We start from the raw sequence: 15,496 nt of genomic DNA, 5'->3' as shown, positions 1-15,496 counted from the left end.
ATTGACTTTAATATTTATGAAAGTAAGCACATAGTGATTATTACGTATGTTTCTTAAACAATGCTCCTTTACACCTATATAACAAACTTTAGAATTTTTTTACGAATTTCGATGACATTTTGCATAGAATCAAAATTATTAGGTAATATAGAATAACAAATAGGCTAACTTATTATCCCGAAATTATTTCGAAAAAAGACCTAAAAGGTTTAACAAAATATAAAAATTTCGTTATTAATATAAAAAAGGTTTGGTTAAAAGTAAAATTCAAATATCGAACGCAGACATTAAGCCGCGCGCACACTCGCAAGGCGTCCACAATCTTGGCGCGCTGCTTGCGTTTGACGTTAAATAATTGTTGGGCGCCGGCCGGCGGGGGGAACGCGCCTCTGCTCTATTAGATCTGGCGGACTATTATTTATAACCGATTTAAAAAGAAGGAATTTTTAAAGTAAAACTTCTTTATATATAACACTCTAGCGGACACCTGCGACTTCGTTCGGGTGAAATTTAATTTTTCACAAATCCCTCGGGAGCCAAAGATTTTCCGGGATGAAAAGTAGTCTATGTGTTAATCCAGAGTAAAATCTATTTCCATTCCAAATATCAGCCAAATCGGTTCAGTATTTGCGGCGTTAAAGTGTGAAAACATTCAAACAAACATTCATACTAACTTTCGCGTTTATAATATTAGTAGAATTTGATCTGTCTATTGGACGAAGACAGTTGACACGGTTGAAGACCGATCAGGGCAATATCATTTCTTCTAAGCCTGAGATCTTGAGTGAGGTCGAGAAGTTCTACGGACAGTTATACACCTCTACCCAAAAGCCTGTTGACAATTTGGCCAAAGATCCTAGAGCCAAATTGACCCGACACTATACCGAAGATATCCCGGACGTCAGCCTATACGAGATTAGTATGGCTCTCAAACAACTTAAGAACAACAAAGCACCAGGTGATGACGGAATCACAGCAGAACTCCTGAAAGCGGGTGGAAAACCGATACTTAAGGTCCTTCAGCGGTTGTTCAATTCCGTCATTCACGAGGGTACAACACCTAAGGCGTGGCACAGGAGCGTGGTAGTTCTGTTCTTCAAAAAAGGTGACAATACCTTGCTGAAGAACTACAGACCCATCTCGTTGTTGAGTCATGTCTACAAGTTGTTCTCAAGAGTCATTACGAATCGTCTCGCTCGTAGGTTTGACGACTTCCAGCCTCCCGAACAAGCCGGTTTCCGAGCAGGCTTTAGTACCATGGACCACATTCATACGCTGCGGCAGGTTATACAGAAGACCGAAGAGTATAACCAGCCACTTTGCTTAGCGTTTGTGGACTATGAGAAAGCCTTCGATTCGGTGGAAACTTGGGCTGTGCTGAGGTCTTTGCAGAGATGCCGGATCGACTACAGGTACATTCAAGCGTTGAAGTGTTTGTATGAAAGCGCCACCATGTCAGTCCGTATACAGGATCAGACTACGAGGCCAATCCAACTGCAGCGAGGAGTGCGGCAGGGAGATGTGATCTCCCCAAAGCTATTTACCGCTGCATTGGAAGATGTCTTTAAGCTTCTAGACTGGAACGGATTTGGCATCAACATCAATGGTGAGTACATCACTCAACTACGTTTTGCCGATGATGTAGTCATTATGGCAGAGACTCTGGAGGACCTTAGTACCATGCTCAACGACCTCAGCAGGGTTTCTCAACGTGTGGGCCTAAAAATGAACATGAGCAAGACGAAGATCATGACTAATACTCATGTACCGCTCCACCCAGTTATTGTTGAGGACTCTGCGCTCGAAATTGTAGACGAATATATATACCTAGGACACACAGTCCAGTTAGGTAGGTCCAATTTTGAGAAAGAGGTGAATCGCCGAATCCAGCTCGGCTGGGCAGCGTTCGGGAAACTCCGCGACATCTTTTCGTCCGAAATTCCTCAGTGCTTGAAGACGAAAGTCTTCGATCAGTGCGTGTTGCCAGTGATGACATACGGATCCGAGACTTGGTCGCTCACTATGGGCCTTATTAGAAGGCTCAAAGTCACTCAGCGGGCGATGGAGCGAGCTATGCTTGGAGTTTCTCTGCGTGATCGAATCAGGAATGAGGAGATCCGCAGACGAACCAAAGTCACTGACATAGCACAGCGAGTCGCGAAGCTGAAGTGGCAATGGGCGGGCCACATAGTTCGAAGAGCCGATGGACGTTGGGGCCCCAAGGTGCTGGAATGGCGACCCCGCACCGGAAAGCGCAGTGTTGGGCGACCCCCCACTAGGTGGACCGAGGATATCAAGCGGGTTGCAGGGAGCCGCTGGATGCTGGCGGCTCGAGATCGTTGTGCTTGGAGGTCCATGCAAGAGGCCTATGTCCAGCAGTGGACGTCTATCGGCTGATAAGGTAAGGTAAGGTAAGGTAAGAATTTATTAAATCGATACCAGCATTGGGAAAATGTGTTTAATTTTATATTAATAAAGATAAATTTTTTAAATTTTGTTTCCTTTATATTTAATTACCATATTACAAATTGTTGGTGTCGAAATATAGATAGAAATAATTTGAGTGACCATCGCGATTAGATACATTTTATTTTTTCACTTTTACTCTAAAACTGACAGTTTTTTTGCTTTCAACATCATCAGCTTATATTTTTGCGCAGGACTTGTATGAGATACTTAAAACTCTAATAGACGTAATCCCTGTCTCTGAGAGTGGTAACTCTATATCGCGGAGGGAGAAGTAGGAATTTATTTAATGACAGCGTGCGGAGGGTTGAGGCGAGTAGGCGACGCTCGCTGCGGGACTTTTTATATTTTATCGCGAATTAGCCGCTTTTGTGATGCTTGATAGCTGACAATACGAAATTGTTTCTAATCTAAGCTAATATCATAAAGAAAAAATCATAAAAAAATCATAAAAAATTATATTATAGTTGTTTGTTACGAATAGGCTCCCAAATGACTAGACTGATTTTGTAAATTCTTAGATAAATCTACATTATTTGCGAGTAATTGTAAAACCGGTAAAACCGTGGAGGATCTGCTAGTAAGCATTGCATACAATGAATTTCTATAGATTTGAGGTAGGTATTTTATTTTATTCAAAATTATAAAATAAAAAGAATAAAAAAGTGTTAAGAACTTTTAAAATGTAATTTAAACTGAAGGAACATGAACTGCCTGGGAGATTATTCTAATGAAAAATTACTATTTTTAGTTAGACGTTAACCCTCTAATATTCTTAATTAGTTTGTTAGCAAGTACTTGTATGTAAAGTTAAAAAGAGTAATAAAGGTTTTTTTTTTATTTTACAACTCATACTTCCTGCTTAGCCCGTGTGGCTTTGGATAGCGAGTTTCTGATTTCGAATCCAAGCTGTGAAATACACAGCTTGACCTAGGACTTGAACCTAAGCTTTTCTTTCTTCTAATGATTTTTCAGTAGAAATCCAAGCCCAGAGTGTAAAACCTTATCTTAATATAGGTAGGTAGATTACCCTACCCTCTACAATGAACAATTGTATGAACCCACCTTAATATCAAACAAAATCTAATAACAAACAGTCAAGTCCATAAACCGACCCATTCAGCCTAATCCGAAAACATTCAATAAACAGTAAAACCTGCTTGCAAGTATCCTATAAAAATCAGATATCATAAAAAGGCCGGTACGAGAAACCGAACGCGGAAAAAAAATAAAAGCGCGGCGGCCAATAGAATACGCGAACACACTTTTATACGATACAAATCGCCCAATAGAATCCACGTTTAAGAAGCAATACAACGCTTATAACTATCTCTTTCTAACTCCCGTAAATTATATCTTGTATTTCGCTCGTAACGTTCCGTTGTCTTGACTTCTTGAGTCGTTTAGGAACGTTATTTTGTAAATTTATGGATGTCATAGAAAGGTACATTTTATTTAGTGGCGGTATTTTCTTTTCGTTTATATTTTATTGGGTCGAAATGATCGTCTCAATGGTTTTGGCGGGTTATTTAGATCTGTGTGGGGTTGGATGGGCTTTTGTGAAATGGAAAAGCAATCTTTGTGTACAATTTCACGTTATTTAAGATTGCGAGCTTTTTAAAGTTTTTTTTTACGGGCTAGTAAAGTTTCTGTATGAAGTTTTGCAGTCTGTTTAGAAATTAAAAAAGGATTATGCTTTGATTCTGTACATTAAAGACATTTTAAAATTTTAGTTGGAGGGCATCATATAATCGATGCTGAAGCCAAAAATATTTCATTTTTATTTTTTGTCTGTCTGTCTATTCGTAATGTTGTCGACATACAATGAAACTAATGAAAGTTGGCAAGAAAAGAGACCATAATACAAAAAAGGTTTTTGGGTGAAATAGGGGTTCGAAGTTTCTATGGAAAGTCCTTCATTTTAAAAGTTACATTTGTAAAAATTTATGTGGGTGGCCAGAAAAAACCTGAAAATAATGTACCTAATTCAAGATTTTAAGATATTCTAAAAATAAGTTAAAAATCTAGGTAAAGGGGTTGAATGTTGTTTTATATTCATCGTTCATGTTTGAGTTATATTTTTTATAAAATGTTTAGTGGACTATTTATAAAACATGCAAAAATATAAACAGAAGGGGTTGAAATAGGGGTGGAAAGTTTACACTGATTTTCACGTGGACAAAGTAGCGGCTTTCTAAATAAGATAAAATACAAGAATTTATTGACATTTATTTAATTTGTAAAACATAAATGAACTGTAAATGATGTTGACCTGTGGATGTGACCTCTACCTTCGATTCGGAGGAGGTAGGTTCGAATCCAGTCCGGGACATGCACCTCCAACTTTTCAGTTGTGTGCATTTTAAGAAATTAAATATCACGTGTCATAAACGGTGAAGGAAAAACATCGTGAGGGCACCTGCATACATGAAAATTTTCTTAATTCTCTGCGTGTGTGAAGTCTGCCAATCCGCATTTGGCCAGTGTGGTAGCCTAAGGCCTAACCCCTCTCATTCTGGGAAGACACTCGTGCTCAACAGTGAGCCGAATATGAGTAGTTGAACTGGTGGTTAGAACGAGGAGGTCTTGAAGAAGATGTCAAGAGTGTCGGTGTATAATTAGTTAAGATTCTGTGTAAATTGATTGAAATCGGTTAAAGTGAAACTCTGCCTGAAAACTGTTATGGCTTTCCTTACTCCGAGATTTTTTTTTTTTTTATTGTTTACAAGTTAGCCCTTGACTACAATCTCACCTGATGGTAAGTGATGATGTAGTCTTAGATGGAAGCGGGCTAACTTATAAGGAGGGGGATGAAAATCGACACCCCTTTCGGTTTCTACACGGCATCGTACCGGAACGCTAAATCGCTTGGCGGTACGTCTTTACCGGTAGGGTGGTAACTAGCCACGGCCGAAGCCTACCACCAGCCAGACCTGGACCAATTAAGAATATCTCAATCTGCCCAGCCGGGGATCGAACCCAGGACCTCCGTTTTGTAAATCCACCGCGCATACCACTGCGCCACGGAGGACGTCGAGATATAACAAAACAATGCCTGGAGGTATAAGTCCTAGACCTAGTCTAGAATTCTACAAAAAAGTCTGCGACGATGATCCTATGGGTACTTAATTCAGTGGCGATGGATAGAATTTTGACAAAGGTAAGCCGTCTCAAAGAATAGGAAATTCATATCGCTTTAAACAAACTCCGGTTTCTCATACATCCACACATATTCATTACAATAATGAATGAAACGTTTTAAAAGGTAACCTGGCGGGAATCGGTCAGTATGACTCTTCGCCGCTGTTATTTAACTATATTTTATAATTTTATCTTTTATCAATGGTCACGTACAATCAAAGTTTACCTAGGTTTTCTCGCGGATAAAGAAATAAAAGAATTTTATTTAATAACATCTGATTGACTATAGAACCTTCTTTATTCAATAAATACTAACAGTGCCATCAAATCCCAGAACAAAGCCTAACCTGCTCCACGAAATTCCAAGATAGCATCGCCCGGAAACATAACTACACCGCACGAAAGGGGAGCACCCTGTGCCTACAACAGGGTGTTACAAAAAACTCACCCTGAGGGCACGAGGGAGTGTCAGACGCAGCCGCGCTCCTACCCTCAACAATTACTAGTTATTTGCATTTTGTGATTCGGATGGAATTAAATGGCTTTTTTTTCGACAATTTTGGGGGTAGTTCGTGATACTTACTGATAATAATTGAGTTGATGATTGTTTCTGTTTCTTTTAATATGTATAATTGTTTTGGTTGACGTGTTGATAGAAAGTACTTTATGGGAGGAGTTAAAAGTACAGCGAAGTGAATAAATAGTTGACATTATTGGCGGATTCATGACGATTTCAATGCATTAGTCGGTTTAACGTTTGCTGTTTTAGTTGCTTTGAGTCAAGAAATCTTGATAAAACTCAAAAACCTGAAATGGACTATCTTCTTTTGACTAAACATCGCCTATAGAAGAAATAATCGCCTAGAACTTTTTACTAAATAAGAGACACTGATTTTTCATATATTGCTGGGCCCAGATTTGATGAATGAACCGTTAAAATGGCCAAATTAGTGTTTCAGACTTATTTAATTTCAGTTTGATTGCATAATCAAGATATGGACAAGTAGGCAGGTAGGTACGAGTAGGTACCTACTTTATAAAATGCACGATTTCACCATATAGCACATTTAATTGAAAAAAATATTAACAACTGTCAATTGTAAGTAATTATTTTTGATTATTTCGATTGATTACAAAATAAAAGATTTTTCGTCATGTATTTTTTCTTTTTTCTGTATTTTTTTGGAAAACGGTCGGTCCTGTCTTGTTTAATTTTTCTCAAGGAAGCTTACACTTTAAAAGAAAGTAAAAAAACTAGTGTTTTTTAGATCTATTGAAGCTCTTTAGCTTTCTCTCTCTCAACGCCCGTTCGCCTCGCCCGATTACAATAGTCGTAACTTACTCCCCAAGTTAAGCGCGCTTTTTCTTTTTTTATTCTTTACAACTTACCCCTTGACCACAATCTCCTGATGGTAAGTAATGATGCAATCTTGGATGGAAGCGTTCTAACTTGTTACCGGTACGCTAAATCGCTTGGCGGTTGGGTGGTAACTAGCCACGGCCGAAGCCCGCCAGCAAAAAACTGCTACTCTCCAAAAATGCTAATGGTGAAGGTCTGTACCTGGCTGTCCTTCAAGCCCAGCTTCTCAGCCAACTTCTTCCGGTCGGGCTTGGAGATGTACTTCTGCACCTGGAACCGTTTCTCCAGCCCCTTGCGCTGCAGGTCGGAGAACACCGCGCGTCGCATCATGCCGCGCCGCGGCTTGCCTGCGGAGACCACTTGTCATCAGGAAGACTCATCATGTTTCTAAGATTTTTGGACTTTACTCCTTAAGAGAGAGAGCCGTGATAGATAGATAAATAGATATACTTTATTTGCACGCCACAAAGACAATAACAAGTGAAATAAAAACAAATTAGGAAGAGATCAGCATACAAAAGGCGGCCTTATCGCTAAGTAGCGATTTCATCCAGGCAACCTTCGGTTTAGGAAAACCTAAGGACATCAGCAGGTGGCGTAAAACAAAAATAACCATAGTATTAGTAATACACATACATACAAATAATTTACATCCTAATACATAAACAATATTACACAAATACCTACAATAATAAATAAAATACATATCAAAATATACTAATAAATACAATATATTGAAGAGAAATAATATATACAGATCGTCTTTACTGCACCAGATAATGATGCAGTAAAGACGATCAGTGCCCAGTGGATATGACCTCTGCCTCCGATTCCGGAGGGTGTGAGTTCGAATCCGGTCCGGGGCATGCGCCTCCAACTTTTCAGTTGTGTGCGTTTTAAGAAATTAAATATTACGTGTCTCAAACGGTGAAGGAAAACATCGTGAGGAAACCTGCATACCAGATAATTTTCTTAATTATCTGCGTGTGTGAAGTCTGCCAATCCGCATTGGGCCAGCGTGGTGGACTATTGGCCTAACCCCTCTCATTCTGAGAGGAGACTCGAGATAACGGCGACGATAACTCCTTAAGAATCGATCTTTCATTAGCCCCCGATATAAAAAAAATATGGGCGGTGAAATTCAATGAACGAATGGCAGCGTTGCGTTTTTTTGGCGCAACCTATTCTGTGCACCTTTCACTTTTTAGGCGTAAGTATTGAGACATACATAGAGAATGCTGCGGGGCAACATTCACTATTTAGACAGTCGATCTGAAAGATTAACTTAAAGTGTGCGTCGGAGCTGACACACACTTTTTTTACTCTATGACAAGTTAGCTCTTCACTGCGATCTTACTTGATATTAAGTGACGATCATAGGCGTATAGAGGGGGGGGCGTGACCACCCTAGAAAGGACCTGTGGCCTAGGATTCTGGGCTAATATACTTGATGTCAGGGGCCAGGCCCACCTTAGGGAATAATCCTACTGATAAATACGCCAATGGTGACGATGCAGTTTAAAATGGAAGCGGACAACTTAGAAGAGGTATGAGTTTATTCAATTCATATTTCATGACGGTTACTATGTGGTAACGTTCCGGAACGCTAAATCGTTTGGCGGTATGTTTTTACCATGGCCGATACTACCAGACACCAGACTCGTGTCAAAAGTAATATATTTTACAAATATAGATAATTGAAAAACACATTTGTTTATAGTCTGCCAATTGGTGCAGCACTTACCTCTCGAACTGTGCGCCCATGGGAAGCCGCCGGGCAGAGGGAACACTTGCGTGTGTGCCTGCGCAGGCCTCACTGCGAACAAAACCATGAATTAGAATGCTGCTGTTTTATCAACAATCATTTCTAATTTTACCAAAACTCAATAAAAATCTTTGATGAAAATATATTGCTAAACTATAGCTATGGCAACTTCGTTCGTTACACTCCCGATGCGGAAGCGAGCCGGGCGTGTAGTGAGTAATGAAAAACCCACGACTGACGCACCTCACGTCAACGCACACACGCGCAGTTTTCCCCCCGGCGCATATCATGAGCGCATATCATCAACGATCTTGCCAAACTATAGCAGACGCCCGCGACTTCTTCCACGGAGAAACCCCTTAGGCTACTCGTTGGACACGTACTACGTACCTATATTTTTTGAGACATAAATACACAAAAATTAAAATGTTTACATATTTTTTGAAAATACGAGCCAAAAGGCTATCGGCCATAGATTTACAATTCGGTACAAGTACCGTTATCGGCCATGTCATCACGTCACGTAAACACTAAACCGTCTATTGATTGAGAAGCAGAAAATAGGACATGCTCTATTTGACGTTTATTCCTCAAGTGACATCAAGTAACAAAAACAAAATGAACGACTGCGTTTTTGACGTTTGGACAAATTGAATAAATACATAATATTTGAATTTAGTTTTATAGAAAATCCAGTTATATTAGTTAATATCGACATATTTCGGACTCTTGTCATGGCAAACTATACGTACTTTCATCATTGTCATTTGTGTCGGCCTACTCGTACTTTGCGGCTAAATTCATATGGCTTCTATAATTAAACTGGTCTTTGTGGCCACTAATGCGTCAGATCATTCACCTTTTCCCATAAAAAAACCGCATGCTGCGTTGATTTTCAGTTTGAACCATAGGCCAGTAATTCAATGGAACGTCATGTTGCTGTTATAAACTAATTTACATTTGACCCACACGCAAGTTAAATAAAAGCTTGTAATTAATTCGCACGTAACAAAATAGATACGATCTTAGCAATACATTGATTCACCGTGCGGGTGGCAGAGAGAAAAACTCAGAGCAAAGTCCAGTACTCGTGACCACTGCATGTAGGGTTAAGGAATTCCTTGACAATTTATTAACACTCCACTTCTGCGCTCGTGTTGTTCTCCCAGCCTAGCCAAATTTCCTATTAGAGCAGCTTTGGATACCCGTTCTAATATAGAACTCGCTTAAATAAAAGTTTATAATACGTAGTAAGTGGTTATGTGTACAAACACCCGCAGTGTTATAGGTTGAAGCCCACAACACAAAAGGCGTATTGTGTGGCGCGCTTTTTGCGATGGGGCTACGCTCAATTAGCAATTTGTTACACAAACAGACAAACTTTGATCCTAAAGATAAATATACCCTGGATATTGTTGTACTATATTTTTATGAACCGTGATAGACCAGTGGGCGTCTGCCTCTGATTCCGGAGGGTGTGGGTTCGAATCCAGTCCGGGGCATGCACCTCCAACTTTTCAGTTGTGTGCATTTTAAGAAATTAAATATCATGTAGTAACTATGGGCCTTATATGAAGGCTAAAAGTCACTCAGCGGGCGATGGAGCGAGCTACGCTTGGGGTTTCTCTGCGTGATCGAATCAGAAATGAGAAGATCCGCAGAAGAACTAAAGTCACTGATATAGCTCAGCGAGTCGCGAAGTTGAAGTGCTGGAGTGGCGACCCCGCACCGGAAAGCGCAATGTTGGTCGACCCCCCACTAGGTGGACTGAAGACATCAAGCGGTTTGCAGTCGTTGGATGCTGGCGGCTCGAGGCCGTTTAGTTTGGTGGTCCAAGCAAGAGGCCTATGTCCAGCAGTGGACGTCCATCGGCTGACAATTATGATTATGATGATGAAATATCACGTGTTTCAAACGGTGAAGGAAAACATCGTGAGGAAACCTGCGTACCAGAGATTTTTTTAATTCTCTGCGCGTGTGAAGTCTAAAGCCTAACCCCTCCCATACTGAGAGACTCGAGTTCAGCAGTGAGCCGAATATGGGTTGATAACGAATGATCGAGCCCCCCAATCCTCCACATGCCCAATAAGTGGATACTCACCTAAGTACGGGTGGTGGCAGTGAGCCAGTAGATGCTGCAGGTGCTGATGCTGCACTGGTATCGGCCGGCTCGCGATCGGCTTGGCGATGGGCCACGGGTTGCCGACCAGCGGCTGACGGTATTCTGCTGACAATATCATCTATATCAATATTATACGTGACGCAATGGTATGCGCAGTGGATTTTCAAAACCGAGGTCCTGGGTTGAGATTTTCTTAATTGGTCCACGACTGGCTGGTGGGAGGCTTCGGCCGTGGCTAGTTTAGCTACCGACAAAGACGTACCAAGCGATTTAGAGTTCCGGTACGAAGTCGTGTAGAAACCGAAAAGGGGTGTAAGGATTTTCATCCTCATCCTACCAAGTTAGCCCACTTCCATCTTAGACTGCATCATCACTTACCATCAGGTGAGATGTAGTCAAGGGCTAACTAGTAAAGAATAAAAATAAATAATAAAAGTGTATTAAAAGTATTTAAACTATCTCTCCGGCGTAGCCGGTAGTGCAGTGGTTCTCAACTGAGAGGTCGTGGGTTTCATTCCCAGATCTTTGGATCATATTCACACTACACTAATAGTTCTAAAAATTTTCTTCGAATCATTTCACCGCGGCTAGTTGCCTTGACTGAAGACACAGGGCTGGCTCGTTTTTTGCGCAAATTGTCAACCTGGCAATTGAATTAATATTCTTGCCACCATTCCACGTGGGCATGATTTGTATAATTATTAGGATAAGATATTAAAAAAAAATCATAATTTGAGACCGTCTTATCCTATATTGATTTATTTATAGTGCTAGTGAATGGTAAGTGGAAACTATTGCCTAGAAACAGTGCAATACTTTGCAGGATATGCAAGAAGCACACTACAAAGTACCGCCCTGTGTCTGGCGTTGCCTGAAACTGACTAGTCTGTCCGGCTATTGGGTTTGGCGACCTGGCAACCCAAGCTGTGTCCATCCTAATATACCTGTAATTATACTGGCAAATCGAAACGCAGCAAACTTACAAACTGGATGTTTAAAAAATTTCTAAAACCAAACGTACTTCATACGTTCGAATAAACAAAATGAATTTGAAATTTGAAAAACTGCAGTGGTACTGAGGAAATCAGAATACCCCATATTATTATTGAATTAAGTAAAGACGCTCCGCGACGAGAATAAAACGATCGAAGCTAATCGTTAAACACCCTAATCGCGTTACGCTATTATAAACACTGAGAGCGGATCTCACCCGCGCTGCGAGCTATAAGCGATCAGCGGGCAGAGTATTTTACTGTAATATCTTTTTTTCATTTTAATCTATATAAAAAATTAAATAAATATAATTGTTTGTAATAAACTAGCGAGATAATGTTAGTTGGAAATAATCATTTAATTTATTTTAAAGATTTCTTTTTACCACGTGATGAATTTTTTATACATGAGTAAATTGTCGACGACTTGTTTATGTAAATTACTAGCGGACGCCTGCGACTTCGTCCGCTCTTAGACCTCTTTAATCCGGCGAAATTCGTTCTTAGTGGATACCTACTAACTATAGAACCTCCCTGCCCAATTTCATCTTTATACGTCAAGTGGTTTCCGAGATGTCGTGATGAATGACATTTCGTATTTATATATTAAGGCTAGCTGACGCCGCGCGGTTTCACCCGCATGGTTCCTGTTCCCGTAGGAATACGGGTATAATATAAAGCTTATAGCCTCCCTCGATAAATGAGCTATCTAAAAACTGAAAAATTATTCAAATCGGACCAGTAGTTCCGGAGATAAGCGCGTTCAATTGAACATACAAACTTTTCAGCTTTATAATATTAGTATAGATTATTAAGATTATCAGTCTGGGAATCCAATAACTCAATGTGCTTGTTGAAACGACGGTACATGGGCATTAGTTAAATAACATAGCATCAAGTGTTTTCGTGCGAATAAAATATAAATTAAAATGAATTGTATATTGAATTGAACTAGGTCAAAATTTCATTATGCTCATTTTGTATCATCATGATACATTTGTTAGGGTTTTCCATCGATATAAATCGTTAGATGGACCCCTCCATACTAAAGAACACACAATTTTATGTCATTATCCAAAGACGTGCACGCACATCTTATCTTAGTACGTAGCAAGCATGCTGTGAGTGGCCGTGGACTTAAAAAAATATTTACTGTTTTAATTACCTTAATTATGCCTTCGTGTTCATTTTGGAAGTGTAAAAACTCAAACATGAATAAAGAGAAATGTGTTACGAGTGATGACGTACTTAATGTGCGAAATCAATAACAATTCCGCGACGCTTTAAAGCCCATCTAACGATCTACGATCGATGGGTTTTTCTACATTAATAATAAAATATGGTAGTAAAAATTAAGTGGCAAACTTCAAATTAAAGTTACTTGGGCTCATGCAGTCCGCCGCCCGTGCCTTGCACCATCGGCGCAACACCCCAGCTATTTCTTACCACCCCGTCTGTCAAAGGCAGACCGGGCGTTATATATTGTATGGCCTTTGTAATGCCATTAATCATGTTCAAAGTGTTTTGTTTTTGACTCCGTGTATTAATTTAAACCTATAGGGTATGAGGTGAGTGAGTGTATCGAGAGGTCCGGTGACTCCTTAATGCTCCGTGATCTTATAAGGGTTGCAGGTTTGACTCCATTATTTTTTTAAATAAAACTTATTTAAATAAGTAAGTGCAAACTGCAATAGCTACTTTATATAGTTATTGAAAAATAATGATTATTATGAAGTTTCCAATAAGTTGTTGACACCTGCTTGGACCTGATTGGTGGTACACATCGCATTTGCTCAACAATAGACTTTATACATGTTTCTTGGTGTTTGTCGCATAATCCGTTGTTAGTGGATACCTACTAACTATAAACTACCTCCCTTCCAAATTCAGCTTTGTAGGTACTTCAAGCGGTTCTCGAGATTTCATGATGAATTCTTTTCGCATTTATATATTAAGATTGTGCGCATAAATCGTGAAAAAAAAAAACCAAAATATTTTAAAATTCAACCTCAAAACGGGGTTTGGGTTTTCTATTTTGTTCTATCCGACTTTTCATACAAACTTTCAACCCCTATTTCACCCCCTCCTCTTTTTATTTTAGGGATAAAAAGTATGTTCTGCTCCAAGGTCCCATTTATCATCATTCCAAAATTCATTTTGATCGGTTTAGCCGTGAATGGTAATAGACAAACAGACACACTTACTTTCACATTTATTTTCGTATGGATTGACAATCTACATAATTGGCATTAGTCATAGTTACAAATAGTATAGTTATTTTAAAGAAAAACAGTTAACGAAATTTCTTTTTTCGTCAAATCCAAAAATAACTGCGACTTTATGTAAAATGACGTTGTCAAGGTCATTTCGTTGAAAAAACTATCGTAAAAACTAAAATACGATGAAAAACCATTTGTTGGCTCAATCGGTATCAAAGTTGTAACAAACATACACACACAAATTTTCGCTTTTAAAATGTGTAAAATTTCTCTATTAACGTTTTTTGCGTTCGGTTACAATAGCCGTATTACCTTTTACGATTCTACTGTCAGTGATTTCCTTGAATCGGCAAACTTTTTTGGAGCATCGCAAAAAACATATCGAAATAATTTGGCTTCGCAGAGGGAACAGGTAATTGTATAATGGAGGCCCGAGGGCGGAGGGCCGAGGAGGCGTCGACACGGAAAACTTCGCCCTGAGCCAGCCCCTGAGTGTTATTTTAATTATTTTCACCTATTAATTTGTTAAGGGATGGAGTTTAATTAATATGAACAAATTTTGCAGAAGATTTTAACTGCTTTTATAAAACTAATTATAGGTATCTAACTGACCCGATGAACTATCTAAAATTCCAATACCTACCAAATTTCTTTCTTCAATGTAAAAAAGCTCAGGGCAGTTCTTCGAGAGGCTATATTTACCTAGCTTAAGCTATATACCTACCAGTCATCTTAATTTATTGCTTAGCTGTGCCTCAAGATCAACCCTTAAAAATATTTTAATTTGCCAAACAAGCAAGTACCATATTGGCATTACAAAATACGATTTTTTATTCAAGAAAATCTATCGACTATTAATAATTGTTTGTTATTAATGTAGGCTATTATTTTTTGTTGCTCTATGGTATTAACATTAAAAACGCCTTAGCTTCTACGAACAAACCGCAAAAAAACTAAGCCGCAACAAAGAAGAACGCATATCCCAACACGTCGTGAAAAGAACATCGAACCCCGAACCCCGTATAACACTTGAGAAAACATTCAAACAAATCCTTATTCGCAATTACAATAAAAGAAATCGCAATAAAATAATCCCCAAACATAAACATTCTAAAAAATGGCCGACAACCGACATGTTTTTTTGCGTTCGGATACAATAGGCGTATTATCTTTTACGATTTTTCGACTTACTGCGCTATTGTTTGGTGCCCGTATTAAAATAATATTAAGTATAAATTCATTGTTGGCCATTTTATTAATGTTTTGATAGGTGTGGACGTGGGATTTAGTGATATAGTTAATTTAGTATCTATTGTAGTTAACGCATCATAAACATTGCTTGTCTGTGGTTTATCTGTTTTTGTATTAATTTTATTCTAATTTAGTGTTACTAAATCATAAAAAAAGAATGATTGTTTTACTTTTCAATTA

General features: G+C 39.1%; 1 protein-coding gene across 1 annotated transcript in view; it reads right to left on the bottom strand.

The window, feature by feature from the left end:
- Positions 1-15,496, bottom strand: part of LOC112050368 (homeobox protein engrailed-like SMOX-2) — a 35,160-nt gene that overhangs the window by 7,555 nt on the left and 12,109 nt on the right. Inside the window, exons 2-4 of the mRNA XM_024088621.2 lie at positions 10,834-10,956; positions 8,712-8,783; positions 7,169-7,314 (exon numbers count right to left, since the gene is read on the bottom strand). Of these exons, the coding sequence (XP_023944389.2) occupies positions 7,169-7,314; positions 8,712-8,783; positions 10,834-10,956 (341 nt within the window). The remainder of the gene's footprint in view (positions 1-7,168; positions 7,315-8,711; positions 8,784-10,833; positions 10,957-15,496) is intronic.

Source organism: Bicyclus anynana, chromosome 8, assembly GCF_947172395.1.
Source record: "Bicyclus anynana chromosome 8, ilBicAnyn1.1, whole genome shotgun sequence".
NCBI lineage: Eukaryota > Metazoa > Arthropoda > Insecta > Lepidoptera > Nymphalidae > Bicyclus > Bicyclus anynana.
Note: the sequence above shows the minus strand (reverse complement) of the source record. Positions and strands in the feature narration are given on the sequence as shown.